General features: G+C 50.2%; 1 protein-coding gene across 2 annotated transcripts; it reads right to left on the bottom strand.

Moving 5' to 3' along the window:
• Positions 1–33: 33 nt before the first annotated feature.
• Positions 34–15178, bottom strand: LETMD1 (LETM1 domain containing 1). Of its 2 annotated transcripts, none has more exons than XM_032786853.2 (9): positions 14856–15174; positions 11649–11800; positions 9546–9661; positions 8995–9077; positions 7403–7589; positions 6392–6493; positions 5840–5992; positions 3423–3519; positions 34–1449 (listed from the first exon to the last, which is right to left on the bottom strand). In XM_032786853.2, exons 1-9 carry the CDS (start codon positions 14993–14995, stop codon positions 1379–1381), a joined length of 1101 nt encoding a protein of 366 aa, XP_032642744.1. In that variant the 5' UTR covers positions 14996–15174; the 3' UTR covers positions 34–1378. The 2 variants fall into 2 exon arrangements, with proteins under 2 accessions (XP_032642744.1, XP_032642742.1); XM_032786851.2 differs by lacking the exon at positions 34–1449 and adding an exon at positions 2147–2761 and having other exon boundaries at positions 14856–15178.

The following is a 15178-nucleotide window of genomic DNA, read 5'->3' as shown; positions in this document are numbered from 1 at the left end:
ACAGGCTCTAATTTTAAAAATGCACCAGAGACCTTTCCTTAGCAGTTGTCTTTAATGGAATATTTATGTAAGGGTACCACAGATTTAAGACAGACATTTCATGCATTTTTACTGCCATAAATAACTTAAGACACTAGTTATAAGTAACTTTTTAAAAAATCCCTTTAAACTCAACTTGCAGCCTCTGCCACAAGATATTCAGGTGCACAGGGGTGGAGCTCCAGTTGACCAAACTTCTGGCTCCAAAATCCTCACACTGAGCAGAACGTTCAAGTCTAAAAACTGATTAGGCAGAACTTAAATCCCTTCATTGACAAAATGAAGCTGAGACTGTTCTTAACAGGTAAGTGCTGTTTGCCGTTTATTTGGATTGGCAGCAGGCTCTAGGCCAGCATTTTCAGAGTGAGGCATCTATACAAAGTGGCCTGAGCCTCAGAGGGGCTCCTGCAGCTTCCCCTGAAATCAGCAGAGGCTCAGAAACTGAAAATCAGGCTAAGTTATTGAGTGGCCAAGTTTGAAAGTGGTGACTGTTCCTATTTGACCTATATCTCTTTCTAGCCGCCAGCTAGGGCAGAGAAAAACAGTCTCAAGCATTAGCAGGGTGCTGCTGTGAACTAAAGATAACTGAACAAAACATGGATCCTCAACATTAAGGCATATCACTGGCCGAAGGGGCAAGGTCACTTATAAAGCCCCTGGCAACTAGGGTGCTCCACCCACAGCCCCTCCTAGTAAAATTCACCTTATTCCTAAAACAACATAGTAAATAAAGTTATAACAACTTAACAGGAAAACAACGAAGCGCTGCTCCAGCCTGGTGCCTCTTCAGGGGTCCTGGAGCAACAAGGAACCTAGCTAGATAATGCCCACTGCTCTAAGTTACCAGTGGGAGCCTCCCAGGGGAAGTTTACAAATCCAGGGAAGACGAGCGCTCTCCACTGGACAGGATTACATTTAAAGTGCCACTGTTTGAGGCTCCTGGCTGTGTCCCAGCCTGGTCTCTTTTGGAAAAGGACAGAAGAGCATTGGAGTCTGCGTGGCTCAGAATTGCAGAGTCGTTCCCAGCCCCAGCAACGGCCAGTCTTACACGTTCAAAATCTATGGACTCTACCACCTAGTGACGGGAGCCACAGCAGGTTCTTGCTCTCAGGGACTTGACGGTGTCTAAGGTAAATGTGCTTGCAGCACTCCACTCTGGCAGGGTTTTACTCTTTCATGCTGTACTGTTTAGAGTTAGGTCGGCAGGCAAAAAGCAAGGTGTTTCTTGCTAAAGTCCAGCCCTCGTCCTGCAATGCAAGCAAAAAAAAAAAAAAAAACTACCCTGCTGCAACCACCAGCACTAGAAAGAGGTTGACAGTTGCCGTCGGTGCCTGTGCCGTCACTCCTTGGCCCCGAGGTAGTTGGTGGACAGTAAGACCATACTGTGTGCCAGGAGCGAGACCTCCGCATCTGAAAACAGAGTCACGTTTATTGGACACCTCCAGAGCCAGCTCTCGGGAGTCCCCAGCTTGAGCGTGCTACTGTTGGCAGGCACCCCCTGGCCCTAGCAGAAGGCATTTCTGGAGGTGAGAGGAAACGGTAGCAGGTGCCAGCTAAAGTACCGCAAGGGCTCACTGGATGGCTGACAGACTAGCAGTGGTGGGACACAGCAGCAGCAGCGCAGGATCACATTTCACCCGGGCCCCTGTGCCAGCTGCTCTGTCCCTCTCTAGCCACAGCACCATCAAGGTCTGATACAAGTTTTCCTGAGATCCAGCTCTGGGCTATACACCTGCTGTGTAATGAACCCTACTACACCCATGAACAATGCCGGGGCTGGAAGGTCAGCCTCATGTTTCACCAGCACTGGCTGGGCAGGGACAAATCCCTAGTTGGCTCTTACATCAAATCCTCTAAGAGGCAGGGGTAACACCTACACAGTGCAGTGATCACAAACCTGCAGCCAGGACAATTCTCCTCCCCACCCAAGAAACAGTCTGCCAGTGCACCACCATCCTAAATTCCAGAACCTTGTGCAATTAGTCCCAGCACTCTTCTGCACCGACCCACCCCCCCCCCACACACATTTAGAACAGTGCTTGAGGCTAGCTGGGAAGAAAGCAGCAGCATGTTTGACAAAAGCAAAAGTTGTCTACATCTGCACTAGCCCAAGGAGAGAATTGCAGCCTCCACCATGGCAGCTGGGCCACAGATTTATGCCAGGGACTCCACAGGTTTGCCCCGTAAATCTCCAGCAGGACCAGCTGCCAGCACTCATGTTCAGCTTTTCTGTGCCATTCTCTGAGTGACAATCCTGCCAGATGGCAGACAGCTTGGCCAAGCCCCTTTGGACACAGTAGCTCAGTTCTGCCCTGAAGAGAAGCTCAGTGTCACCATGATACAGAGTCCGAAACCCTTTGCCTCATTCCTTGAGGTTTTAAAATTCCAGCTCTGCTCCCCAGAAACCTGGCAGGTTGTGAGGGAGGAGCTGGCAGCAGGTAACAGATTGGCAAACTCCACCTGCAGGATACTGATTGGGGGCTAGCAAGAATCAAATGATTCCAGAAGAAAAGCTGTTCATTTGTTTGCACAGATTTCATGGGTTGAGCTACTCTCCTGCCTCATCTGAGGAAGGGAGAGGATCACTCTGGCCAGCAGTCATGTGGCAGAATTTAGTATTTTAACTAAAGCCACCAGTGACACTCAGGACACAGGCATAGGGGAGGGGAAATATCAGTCTCGCTTTTGGAAGCAGGGCAGAGGCCAGCTCCTCTCCAGCTAGCTGTGAGAAGAGAAAGTGAGAGGTTAGAAGTTGTACTAAATGGGCTGATCCTAATCCATTAACTGGGGGGATGCAGTTCCCCCAGGGAGCCAGCCTTGGAACATACTCCATCTAGACTGCCGGTTTTAGGTTAGAGACTGCAGTGCTTTCGGCCATGTGCTCCATCGCAGCTCTGCCTCCCTAGCACACATCATGGCCGAATACCCCCAGAAGCTGCACTAATGCACTGGTCTGGCCCAGCTGAAGCTGTCTGAATGTTTGTCTCTTCATATACTGAGAAACTCTTCTTTGAAAGTCTGTTCCTCTTCCCCATGTACCTGCACTCAGCTCTGTCAAGGGGACACAAGATTGCCTCTGAGCGTCCTGCAGCGTGAACTCTCTTCTCTGTTAAAACACACGCATAACCTGGGCTCTCCCAAGCCCAAGGATTTCAGTGGGGTCCCAGGACACCACAGCAAGACCATAACCTTGCGGAAGGACACCGTGCTCAAGGCCCCAACAGACCAGCCAGAACTCAGATCAAGGTCTCACCTAAAAGTAAGTGGCTCAGAACTCAGCTTATCCATGGGTGCATTGCCTGAGGTCAGTCCTATGGGATCTACCGCACACAAGAGGAAGAAACAGCCAAGACGGCCAGCTGGCTGAGCTCTACCAGTCTTACCTTGCAGTTCACAGGAAAGCTTTGCCCATTGCTTCAGCCATTTTTGGCATTCGGATGCGCTGAGGTGGGTGGAGTTCAGGCCACGGATATAACAAGCCTAATGACCACAGGAGAGAAAAGCAAGTGTCACGGCAGGCGTGTGCAGACAGATGAGCTTCCATTTCAGTGGGTATCACTGAATGCAAGTGGCCAGAATCTGGACTGAGCCTCCCACGAACTAGGGGTCAAAAGTGGCTTTAATCCATAGGCTGCCCTGGTCCCCCATGTAAGTTAGATCAGCCCCATTGCTGCTCCACAGCTTCGAATCACCAGAGTACTCCATCTGCTTCCCTTCTACCCCCAGCATGCCCCTACATGGAGAGTGAGGGGCAGGAACAGCACAGGGCCATGTAATCCAGCTCTGCTCTGGCCCTCCACTAGGATTCCCCCAGTGCCTGCCTATCATAAGCATTCCCAATTCTGGACCTTAGCATCCAGAAATCTGGGTGCCTGCATGAACCCCTCTAAGCTTAATTACCAGCTCAGATTTGATCTCCCTGCCACTAGCCAAAAATTCCAGGGTTTTGGCTCCCTCTGGTCTCCCCAAACCCTTCCCTGGGGAACCCCAAGACTCAGAAGCCCTGAGTCTTACCACAAAAGGAAATAACCCACTTCCCTTCCCCCTCGCTCTCCCACCCAGACTTTCCTCTCTGGGCTAACCTGAGAGTATTGATGCAATCTTTTTACATCACAATACCAAGAAGCATGTCTTCGCTATTCCACAAGAGATAAACCCCTAATACAAGGAAACAGAAATGATTCTATCTCTCTTCCCCTCCCCCCAATTCCCTGGTGCTGCAGAGAGCTTCACCCTGCGTAGATCTAACACAAAGAGAATTTCCCTCCCCAGAGAGAAAAACTGAAACAAGTCTTAAAAAGAAACTTTATATAAAAAAGAGAGAAAAAACACATGAACATGATCTCTGCATCAAGCTGACAATACACAGGGCTATTGCTTAAAAGACAAATATGAATAAACAGCCTTATCCACAAAGAGAGACAATTTACACATTCCAGCAACTACACACACGTAAATACAAAAAAACAACAACAGCCTATTGTTTTTTCTACCTTTGTACTCACAACTTGGAACTGAAGATGAGAAGCTCACAGACAGAAAAGATCCCCTCTCCTAGCTGAGAGCCGGACAAAGACACAGACCCAAACATTCCCTCCCTCAGCTTTGAAAAACCCGGTTTCCTGATTGGTCCTCTGGTCAGGTGTTTGGTTCCCTTTGTTAACCCTTAGCTACCTGTTTGACACTGCCTTATACTCCCTCTCTTCTGCTGGAAGTGAAGCTCAAGCATTTACACTAAGGCAGGCAGGCAGGACTGCAACTCTAGACCCCTCTGAAGTGTAGTCAGAGCACTAGTCAATGTCAAAGGCAATACACTGGTGTTCCTCTCCTGTCCCCTGTACACTAAATCTCTTCTGAAGCCTGACTCCCTGCTGGGAGGTGTATTCACAACGCACGTGGTTTATTTCTGAGGGAAAGAAATAGGCTTAATTCTCTGGCTCAGTTACTTGTTGGGGGCGTTTGGATAAATACAGCTTTCAATGGACCAAAACACCATGTAGTTTCTCTAGTGCTGTTGCTTCACACGTGAGATGGGAGAAGCCTGCCCCTCACCTCCAGTCCCTCCCCACTCCCTCTGCTGAGGAAGGCTTATTTGTGGGGCCCGGGTATGGCACAACTATCCTCCTCCATACGTACACTTCAGGCAGGGAACCTCACGGATTGGTGCATTTCTTCTTGGCTCTTTGTACACCTCTAGAGTTGAGTGATTTAAACTCAGTGACCCACTTTCCTCTTTTCCCCAGCACTAGCTAAGCAGCAGAACAAACAACGAGGCCTGATCCTGCAATCCTTGCTTGACTTCAATGGGCAGTTTGTCTGAGTCAGGAGTGCAGGCTCAAGCCCCAAGTTATCGGCAGGGATCTGAGCCTGAATAGTATTTCTTTGACGCAGACCAGGGGTTCTCAAACTGGGGGTCAGGACCCCTCAGGGGGTTGCAAGCTGTCAGTCTCCACCCCAAACCCTGCTTTGCCTCCAGCATTTATAATGGTGTTAAATATATATGAAAAAGTGTTTTTCATTTATAAGGGGAGGAGGGTCGCACTCAGAGGCTTGGTATGTGAGAGGGGTCACCAGTACAAAAGTTTGAGAACCACTGACATAGACAGAACAGGAGAAACAGTGACTGATTCATAACACAGCAAATCATATTCCACACAGAGATGCTGTCACACAAGGCTTTTTGCTAATGAGCGAGAGGGGGAAAAACCCAACAGTGTATCTAGTTCTCCCTAACAGGATTCTGGGAGTCTCAGATTTTTTTAAGCTAGCTGGTACAACGTGAAAGGGGACGCGGTCTTACCATTTTCACTTCTTCTTCAGACAGTTCACTCACTCCCAGCTTCAGCATGGCTCGGTCCAGATGCTGCAGCTCCAACATATGGCTCCGCAGCCGGTATCTCAGGATCAAGATCGGCAAGTGAGGAGTCAGGAACAGGATCCGGCTCAAGGCTTTCTGTGGCAGGGAGTGAAAAGCCAGGCAAGAAAAATCTATGACATCTCAAGGAAACTTGCTAAGATCCAAGGAGGCAATATGGGATAGTGGGCAGAGCTCAGAGAACCCTGAGATCTAATCCGGGCTGGGCTACTGGCGATGATCGTCCCTGATGGGTTCATCCTTGGAGGTGAGGTTAGCCTTGGCTAAGAGCATCTCCCTTGACCAAGCCTGTCAGTCTCATGGCATTACTGAGAAGGCCTTCAGCAAGCAGTGGGCAGAGGGCATCGTGAAACAGCAGCCGGCTGCTTTGTGACAATTCAGAGTTCAACAAGCTGCCTCAGCACTCAGCAGTATGTACAATCCCAGCTATCTTCTTAACCACTAGCACAGACAGCCTCTGCGGGGAGAGGCACTTACCACTTGCCAAACGCGCAGCCTTTGCAGACCCAGAGGATGTCCTACAAACAAGCTTCTCACGGCCAGGAGTTTCGCCACCTCTGGATGAGAACCGCTCTGCACCTTGGAGAGCCAAAGATTTTTTTGCTCATGATACTTCCCATGGACAGATGATTCGTCTGACCTCAGCTACTGAGGACTCAGCAGGACCCCTGGAAATCCATCTGTGTCCAAAGGGTAAGTCGCTGACCTTGTTCTCTCAGCATTTCTATGTGCCAGCCATGGTGGCATTGGCATGCCGTGTGCTGCCATATTACTCTTAGCCTACGGCAAAGCAGAAATGCCTCTCTGCTCAGATGGTCTCCACTGAATTGCTTTGGACCAGCCACTCTGGGTGACGACATGCCCCCATCCCATCTCTCCAAACCAATGTAAGCTGGGCACTTTTCTGCTTGTCGTAAGAGGGTTTCACTTCTTCTACCTCCCAAACTGGGTTCCTACCTACCTATTAGCACAAGGGCAGCCTTTCTGCCTCTTAAGGACCTGTGGATTCATCTCTGTAACTGCCTCGGGTGGAACAGATCTAGACGGTTTCCTTTATGTGGGGTTAGAGCAATGAAAATTCAGGGGGATTTGTCTGCCCATGGACAGCAAATGAACCCAAGGAAGCTTGGAGGGCAAGAAATGAGGGGCCAGTCCTGTTGAAAAGTATTTGAGATTTAGGATGACCCACAAACATAGGCTCAATCCCCATCCGAGTCAGAATCCTAAACCCACTGGATGGGACTCCTGATCTAGCAGACAAACTCCATGTTTCAGATGTAAAAAGTCCCTCCAAAACTACAGGCCAAATCCTCCACTGACCCCAATGCGGTTACACAGAGTGTGGTTCAAGGCAGAGTTTGATCTCATGTGCCAACCAGGTTAACTCAGCAGCCAGCAAGGCTATAAGCGAATGATGAGACGCAGCTGACTCTACGGTGTTCCAGACGAGCCATCCCCAGGGGGGCAAGGAGGCCCTGTGTTACTTACCTTGGTGCAGAGTTCTTGCATCTGGTCTCGGAGCTGCTGATCAGCTACAAAACGAGTCACCTGCTCTAAGCCATCAATGATTTCTGGGTACACCTCTCTCCGCATACCATGATAAATGTTCAGAAACTCAGACTGCTGCTTTGGGGTCCAGAAGTGGCGTATCAACAGTTGCCTTGGGAACAAGTACCTTGGAAAGAAAAGGTCACCCAGAGGTGACTCACTGAACTTCACAAGTAGGGGCACTGCAGAGACACAAAATCCAACACTTAGCAGTCACAGGCCAGGCTGGTGGCCTAGCAATTGTGCCTTGCCCTGTCAAACCAGAGACACGCTGTGATGTTCTGGGACCTGCTCTGCTTCTGATGTGGCAAACCGGGGCTTGATTCCCAGTTCCTTCTGTCCAGATCTGGGAGCTCCATGGAAGTGGCACACTCAGCCCCTTGCACAGGGAAGAGCCTGCCCTGTGGCCGGTTAAGAAGCAGCTCCAACTAGTCCCAGCTAGTCCTCAGCTGTGATCCAGGACCACCAGTATGCAGGTATAAAGATCTCCAGCGCTCTGATGACGCAGAAACCTCACTGATAAGTCCTTAGTTTCCATTAAGATACCAGATAACTAATCTGTCAGTCATTTGGCTATATATTTTAACCCACAGAGCACAACATAGTCTAGCCAGGACTGTGCAAGGAGCTGGGAGGGTTAGCTAACAGGAGGGGCATTCCAGGTGCTTGGGGTGGAGGGTAGCATCCGGGAAGGGAACTGGATCACTTATCTGGGTGGGGTGGCTAGGAAAGAGTCAGACAGCATGGACACATGTGAGGACGCCACTTTTACAGTCAAGTGTCCATAGCGCTGTTTACTGAAGACATACTCAGATGCTACAGTGATGAGCACCATGTAAATGCCAATAAATATACAGTTTGCACTGTTCTTAGGGTTAGAAAGAAGGAATTAATGGTGTGGGTAGGTACCTAGAATGCAGCAGAAATCTCCCCAGACAAAATCAGTGCTGTTTGGTTTGTTCATCTGGATTTCTTTTTTGCGACAAGGGGGCCCAGAGCATGCACTAATGTGGTGAGAGCAGGATGCTCCAAGAGATCCAAGGTACTGGATTTTTACAGAGATTAGTACAGAAATGGGAACGTTTAATCTATACCGAAGGGAGAAATCAGTTCAGATAGAAAACATTCAGATTCCATCTAGTTCATGACGTTTAGGTGATGAGTTGTCTGCAGACGAACAAGGAGTTAATGATTCTTCCCTCTTGCGCTTACTCAATTTAGACAACTGAAAAACTATATCGGGGGAAAAAAAAATCAGGCTCAGAAACATCATTTTCCATTAATATGAGTATAGCTTTAACTGCTGCAAAAAATAGTCTCCAGAGGAACAAAGACAGCTGTTCTGTAGCAAACCCTCTCATCAGACAGCCAGGAATAGTACAAGTGTCAGCTGAGAGACAAGAGAAGAAAGGAGCCCAAAGAGAAAGATCAGCTCCACTGACTAATCGCTTCAGTTACCATCTGAGCCTCTGCATGGTGACTATTCAGGGCAAGGACTTGGCAACAGGATGTTCAACAATGGACATACTTACATCAGCAAAAAGATCAAGTAGTTGGCAAAAGGTGGAAGGGCGAGAAGCCCAATAGGAATGGCCTTGATCAGGTCCCTGCGAAACTGACCAAAAATTAAAACAACAGTTATGACTTAATAGCAAGTTATAGCAATGGCGTTGAAAACTGATTGACAGACTGTCTCAAAGCAGCCAGCAGCATTCTAACCCTGCTCTGGATAAGAAATGCTCTGTAAGTGGCAGGAACATTATAGGCCAGAGCAAACTGCCAAGCTGCCTTGGGTTAAATATCCAACTTTGTAAAACCACCATGCTATTGGGTGGGTGTTTAAAATGTGTATCTTGACCCTCCCTTCACAGAAAGGATAGAGATTCTACCCAGTCCCAACAGCAGATCCACCCTCTAAAAGCAGGGCATTCTCTCTGTCATGGAATCACAAGAGGTGTAAGTCACTAAACAAGGTTGCCAGTTGCATGGGACAGTGTAGTAAAATGCTTGATGGTTTCTGAGAAATTCAGTGTAACTTACAGATACCAGAGTAAAAAACAGGAGCCTGAAAGGTGGCCCTCACCTGTCTTAGTCTTTCCATCTCTCTGTATGGGAGCTGATGAAAATCAATCTTTTTAAGGGACATGTTTAACTTTATTCTTCTTATTTCTTTTGCTTCCAAAAACAATGTCCGACATCCTGTACAGAATACAGATGTTACCTTCAGGCCTGGAGCTGTGCTCTGCCCCAGAGATCCCATGACAATGTCCTTCACAATCCCTTACATCCTTATTTAGTTTGGCTACTGAGCAGCAGAGTGCAATACAACACAACTTTGTATATGGTCTCATATAGGCTGCGCTCCAAAGTTATTCAGAGAATAGAAGAGTCTGAGAGTGAAACAAGAACAGAGGCTGGAAAATGTAGAATCTAACCCAAGCCATCAAAATTTCAGCAGCTCTTTCAACTGTTGCAGCCAGCTGCAGAATGCAAGAGCAGTTTACCTGACTGATCCAAAACCTTTAGTAGCACAGTCTGCAGACTGGAGTAGCCCATCAGGCTGTATTACAGGATTTTTTGGAGGGGGGGGTGTGTGTGGAGGGAGGGCGGTTATACACAATTACCTGCTTCCTCAGTACACACAAAATTTAGACCTCAAATCAAAACAGGAAATGCCAGAGCAGATCAAACCAATGGTCTATCCAATCTGGTCTCCTGTTCCTGAGTCGGCTGGGGGCAGATGTTTCAGAGGAAGGTATAAAACCCACAGAATGGACACTTCTGCGTTAAGGATTTATGCGTCCAAGAAGTTTCTTCCTCCGTTCTAAAACACAAGGACTAATATCCCTTACGGGCAAGATTTTTAAGAAGTGCCTAAGCATCTATGTCCCTTCGTCCCTTTGAAAAGCGGCCCCTGTACACTCACCCTAGAACAGCAGGCATTCATTAGCCATATAAAAGTTGAATCTTTTTTTGGAATCCTACTGAGCTTGTGGCCTTAGTCTATTATGGCAATGACTTATATGAGTGAACTATGCATTTTGCAATGGCATTAAAAATATTACTTTTAAATCTGTTGCTTTTCAGGTACATAGGCTGACCCCTTGGTCTTGTATGGAGAATAAATAAGCCTACCAAAGTTATCTTGTATCTGTCTATTATGTCAGCTTTTATCTGTCTGCTCTCTAAGTAATCTGAACCTTTTTACTCTTCCCCATGTGGAACTGTCACTTTTATTATCCATCACTGAACCCTCCTACTTCTGCTTTATCCTTTTAGTGATGGGGTGACTAAAACTGGATCTTTTTTCTAGGGAGGGCACCTCCTTATCACCTCTGACTTAGATAAACAAGAAGTCTTTAAATCTCACAGTTAATATCTAGTCGCAGTAAGCTGGTCCAGCCTTTACAAACAACATATCATAGGTAAGCCCAGAAGGAGACTATTGTGACCATCTTGTATAACATAAGCCATCGGATTTCCTTAAATTAACTCCCATTTAAACTAGAGCATGTCTTTCATCCGCACCGGCAATTTTCAAATCAAGATTGGATGTTTTCCTGAATCTACTGCAGCCCTCTGTAAATTGTTCCAATGGTTAATTACCCTCACTGTTAAAAAGTGTGCCTTATTACCCGCCTGAATTTGTCTAACTTCAACTTCCGGTCACTGGCTCTACATTGGATATTATTGCTACAAGGTTAAGAACAAATAGCAGTTTTCAAAACAACATTATCTGGCAGTTCAGACACAAAATTTAGGTTTTGTGAAAAAAGATTTTACAGAGCTTAATAGAAAAGTTTTCATGGTTTTAAGAAGTTTTCCAATTTTTTTTAAAACGTTTGTCTGCACAGTCTTAATTACCCAAACAGCCTGAACCACTAGAGTGAACCTAGCTATAGTCTATTTTCATTGTCCAAGCTGAATGAAATGAAATGCAAAAAAAGTCAAGACCCAGCATAAGTGATAAGTAAATGCTATGTTAAGACTGAGACTGTGTTGATTGCTTAAAGGACTTGAAAAATTGGCTTTGAAAATAATCTGAGGATTATTCATAACACAGAAAAAAATAAGTGATTTTTAGTCTTACAGTGTCCCTTTTAGCCAACAAAAAATAGGCTAAAATTATTGAGCCTGCCTTTTCTATAATCGGTAAAAGAAACCAGTTCTCCCACTCAAAACCTACCTTTCAGAAAAGTTGAATACAATACATAGAAGCGGGGGAATGTCCTTTCCAAAAAGCTCTCGTATTTCCCATTGGCATATTTGAATTGTGACACAACAGCAGCAAGGAGGGCTTTGGGGTTTGTCTTTGTAGAGAGGCAGCATGCTGGGTGCCTGCAACAAAGAGCAACTTGCAGCAAAATCTTATAGGAACCAAGTGATCTTTCCATACCCTGCACAGTGAGGCTGTAAAGAGGAAAGTACATGTACTCCAGCCAACCAGCAAACCCTGTGGGGATGTAGGGCTTGAGCTGAAGTGATTTGATTTGATGCAAAGCCTGAGTAGCTGTGAGGAGAGGCAAGGGGAAAACCCCACCACTCTTAGGGCTTGGCTACATTAGAAATTTCAAAGCGCAGCCCCGACAGCGCTGTGGGAGCGCTGCCACGGCAGCGCTTTGAAGTGTGAGTGTAGTCAGAGCCGCAGCGCTGGGAGAGAGCTCTCCCAGCGCTGCATGTAAACCACATCCCTTATGGGTATAGCGTTTAACGCTGGGAGCCGCGCTCCCAGCGCTGCCGCCCTGATTACACTGACACTTTACAGCGCTGCATCTTGCAGCGCTCAGGGGGGTGTTTTTTCACACCCCTGAGCGCGAAAGTTGCAGCGCTGTAAAGTGCCAATGTAGCCAAGCCCTTGATGAGGAAGATGGGACCAAACTCCACAGGGTTTTCATTTTTGAAGTGTGCCGGTAACAAAGATTCTGCAGGGCAAATTCCATTCCCAGATGAACGTACACCACCACTGCCTTCAGATTCTGTCTTGTTAAATTTGTGCACCTGAGGGCAGAATTTAGCCCAATAATCACATCTTAGTTAACAATTCTGTTACTGATCCCGGAGCCAGAATGGAATCCAACTCTTTTTTGTCGTGGTCTTGGCCTAATCAGTACTCTAGTGTAAATTGGAATAATCAGATTCTTCCAATTTACACTAGTGTGAGTGAGAGAAGAGTTGCATCCATTGTGTCTGAGATGGAAACCAAATAGTCTCCTAAGGAGATCATGTTACAAAAGAGTTTCATGAAGCTTCAGTAGCTGCTAAATGTGTTGGCTGATGTGCCCATCTCCATGAAGTAGCCCTGAGCTAGCTAATAAGCATCCAGCAGCAGCAGCAGCAGGGAGAGGCATCCAAGCAAGAGTCAAAGTCACCTCCAGAACCACCTTGAAAAAGAGCTGACATGCAAAGATTCAGACAATATCAGCTGCCAACCCCTACCCTACCCTACCCTACCCCCACAAACCAACCCCAGGGTAAACAGGCACATCTGGTGGGAAAAGGCAGGAGCACAGCTGAACTGGCAACAAGGATCTGCTACAACAGGTATAGCTGAGCTGACAATGAAGGGCTGTCAGCACGGAGGAGGAAGGAGCCAGTGGGCACAGCTAGCATGGGGGGGTGCTGGGCAACAGAGGAGGAATGGTCAAAAGGCACAGCTGGCACTAGGAGGCATGCTGAGGGCAAAGAACTAACTGGCCCAGCTGACAAGGGGCACAGAGTAGGAAGGGACCAGAGGGCACAGGTGGCACTAGGGGACTGGGTGCAGAGAGGGGAAGGGTCGATGGGCACAGGTGGCACTAGGGGGCTGGGTGCAGAGAGGGGAAGGGCACAGGTGGCACTAGGGGGCTGGGTGCAGAGAGGGGAAGGGCACAGGTGGCACTAGGGGGCTGGGTGCAGAGAGGGGAAGGGCACAGGTGGCACTAGGGGGCTGGGTGCAGAGAGGGGAAGGGCACAGGTGGCACTAGGGGGCTGGGTGCAGAGAGGGGAAGGGCACAGGTGGCACTAGGGGGCTGGGTGCAGAGAGGGGAAGGGCACAGGTGGCACTAGGGGGCTGGGTGCAGAGAGGGGAAGGGCACAGGTGGCACTAGGGGGCTGGGTGCAGAGAGGGGAAGGGCACAGGTGGCACTAGGGGGCTGGGTGCAGAGAGGGGAAGGGCACAGGTGGCACTAGGGGGCTGGGTGCAGAGAGGGGAAGGGCACAGGTGGCACTAGGGGGCTGGGTGCAGAGAGGGGAAGGGCACAGGTGGCACTAGGGGGCTGGGTGCAGAGAGGGGAAGGGCACAGGTGGCACTAGGGGGCTGGGTGCAGAGAGGGGAAGGGCACAGGTGGCACTAGGGGGCTGGGTGCAGAGAGGGGAAGGGCACAGGTGGCACTAGGGGGCTGGGTGCAGAGAGGGGAAGGGCACAGGTGGCACTAGGGGGCTGGGTGCAGAGAGGGGAAGGGCACAGGTGGCACTAGGGGGCTGGGTGCAGAGAGGGGAAGGGCACAGGTGGCACTAGGGGGCTGGGTGCAGAGAGGGGAAGGGCACAGGTGGCACTAGGGGGCTGGGTGCAGAGAGGGGAAGGGCACAGGTGGCACTAGGGGGCTGGGTGCAGAGAGGGGAAGGGCACAGGTGGCACTAGGGGGCTGGGTGCAGAGAGGGGAAGGGCACAGGTGGCACTAGGGGGCTGGGTGCAGAGAGGGGAAGGGCACAGGTGGCACTAGGGGGCTGGGTGCAGAGAGGGGAAGGGCACAGGTGGCACTAGGGGGCTGGGTGCAGAGAGGGGAAGGGCACAGGTGGCACTAGGGGGCTGGGTGCAGAGAGGGGAAGGGCACAGGTGGCACTAGGGGGCTGGGTGCAGAGAGGGGAAGGGCACAGGTGGCACTAGGGGGCTGGGTGCAGAGAGGGGAAGGGCACAGGTGGCACTAGGGGGCTGGGTGCAGAGAGGGGAAGGGCACAGGTGGCACTAGGGGGCTGGGTGCAGAGAGGGGAAGGGCACAGGTGGCACTAGGGGGCTGGGTGCAGAGAGGGGAAGGGCACAGGTGGCACTAGGGGGCTGGGTGCAGAGAGGGGAAGGGCCCGTGGGCACAGGTGGCACTAGGGGGCGGGGTGCAGGGGGAAGGGCCCGTGGGCACAGGTGGCCCTAGGGGGCGGGGTGCAGGGGGATGGGCCCGTGGGCACAGGTGGCCCTAGGGGGCACGGCTGAGCTGTCACCATGGAGACCGGCAGGAGAAGCGGGAAAGGCCAACGGGCGGTGTCAACGGCCACCGTGGGTACCAGGGGGAGGGGCCAACGGCCAGGGCTCCTGTCACCGGGGGGAGGGGCCAACGGCCACGGCTCCTGTCACTGATGTGGGGCGCGCGCGGCGGGACTAACGGCTCCGCGCCTCCCCCTGACCCCCGGTAGCCGCACGCACCTCAGCGCCCTCCAGGCGGGGACCGGCTCGGGGGCGCGCAGGACCCGGCGCAGGCAGTTGGCGGGGACGGTAACGGGCCCTACGCCCAGGAGCCCCCCGTGCAGACCGCCCCGGCAACAGCCCAGCCTGGACAGCGCCATCTTGGCAACGGCGCAAAGGGCATCCCTAAGGGACAAAGGGCAAAGGTTATCGCGCGGCTGGACTGGCGCGAGGGGGGAGCGAGGCGATGGGCAGGCCCGAGAGCTGATTGGCAGGAACCTCCGGAAAGGCGGGGCCTCCACATCGACTCACACGTGACTATAGGCGGACGTGCTTCCGTGCTG

This window comes from Chelonoidis abingdonii, chromosome 26 (assembly GCF_003597395.2).
Source record: "Chelonoidis abingdonii isolate Lonesome George chromosome 26, CheloAbing_2.0, whole genome shotgun sequence".
Lineage (NCBI taxonomy): Eukaryota > Metazoa > Chordata > Testudines > Testudinidae > Chelonoidis > Chelonoidis abingdonii.
Note: the sequence above shows the minus strand (reverse complement) of the source record. Positions and strands in the feature narration are given on the sequence as shown.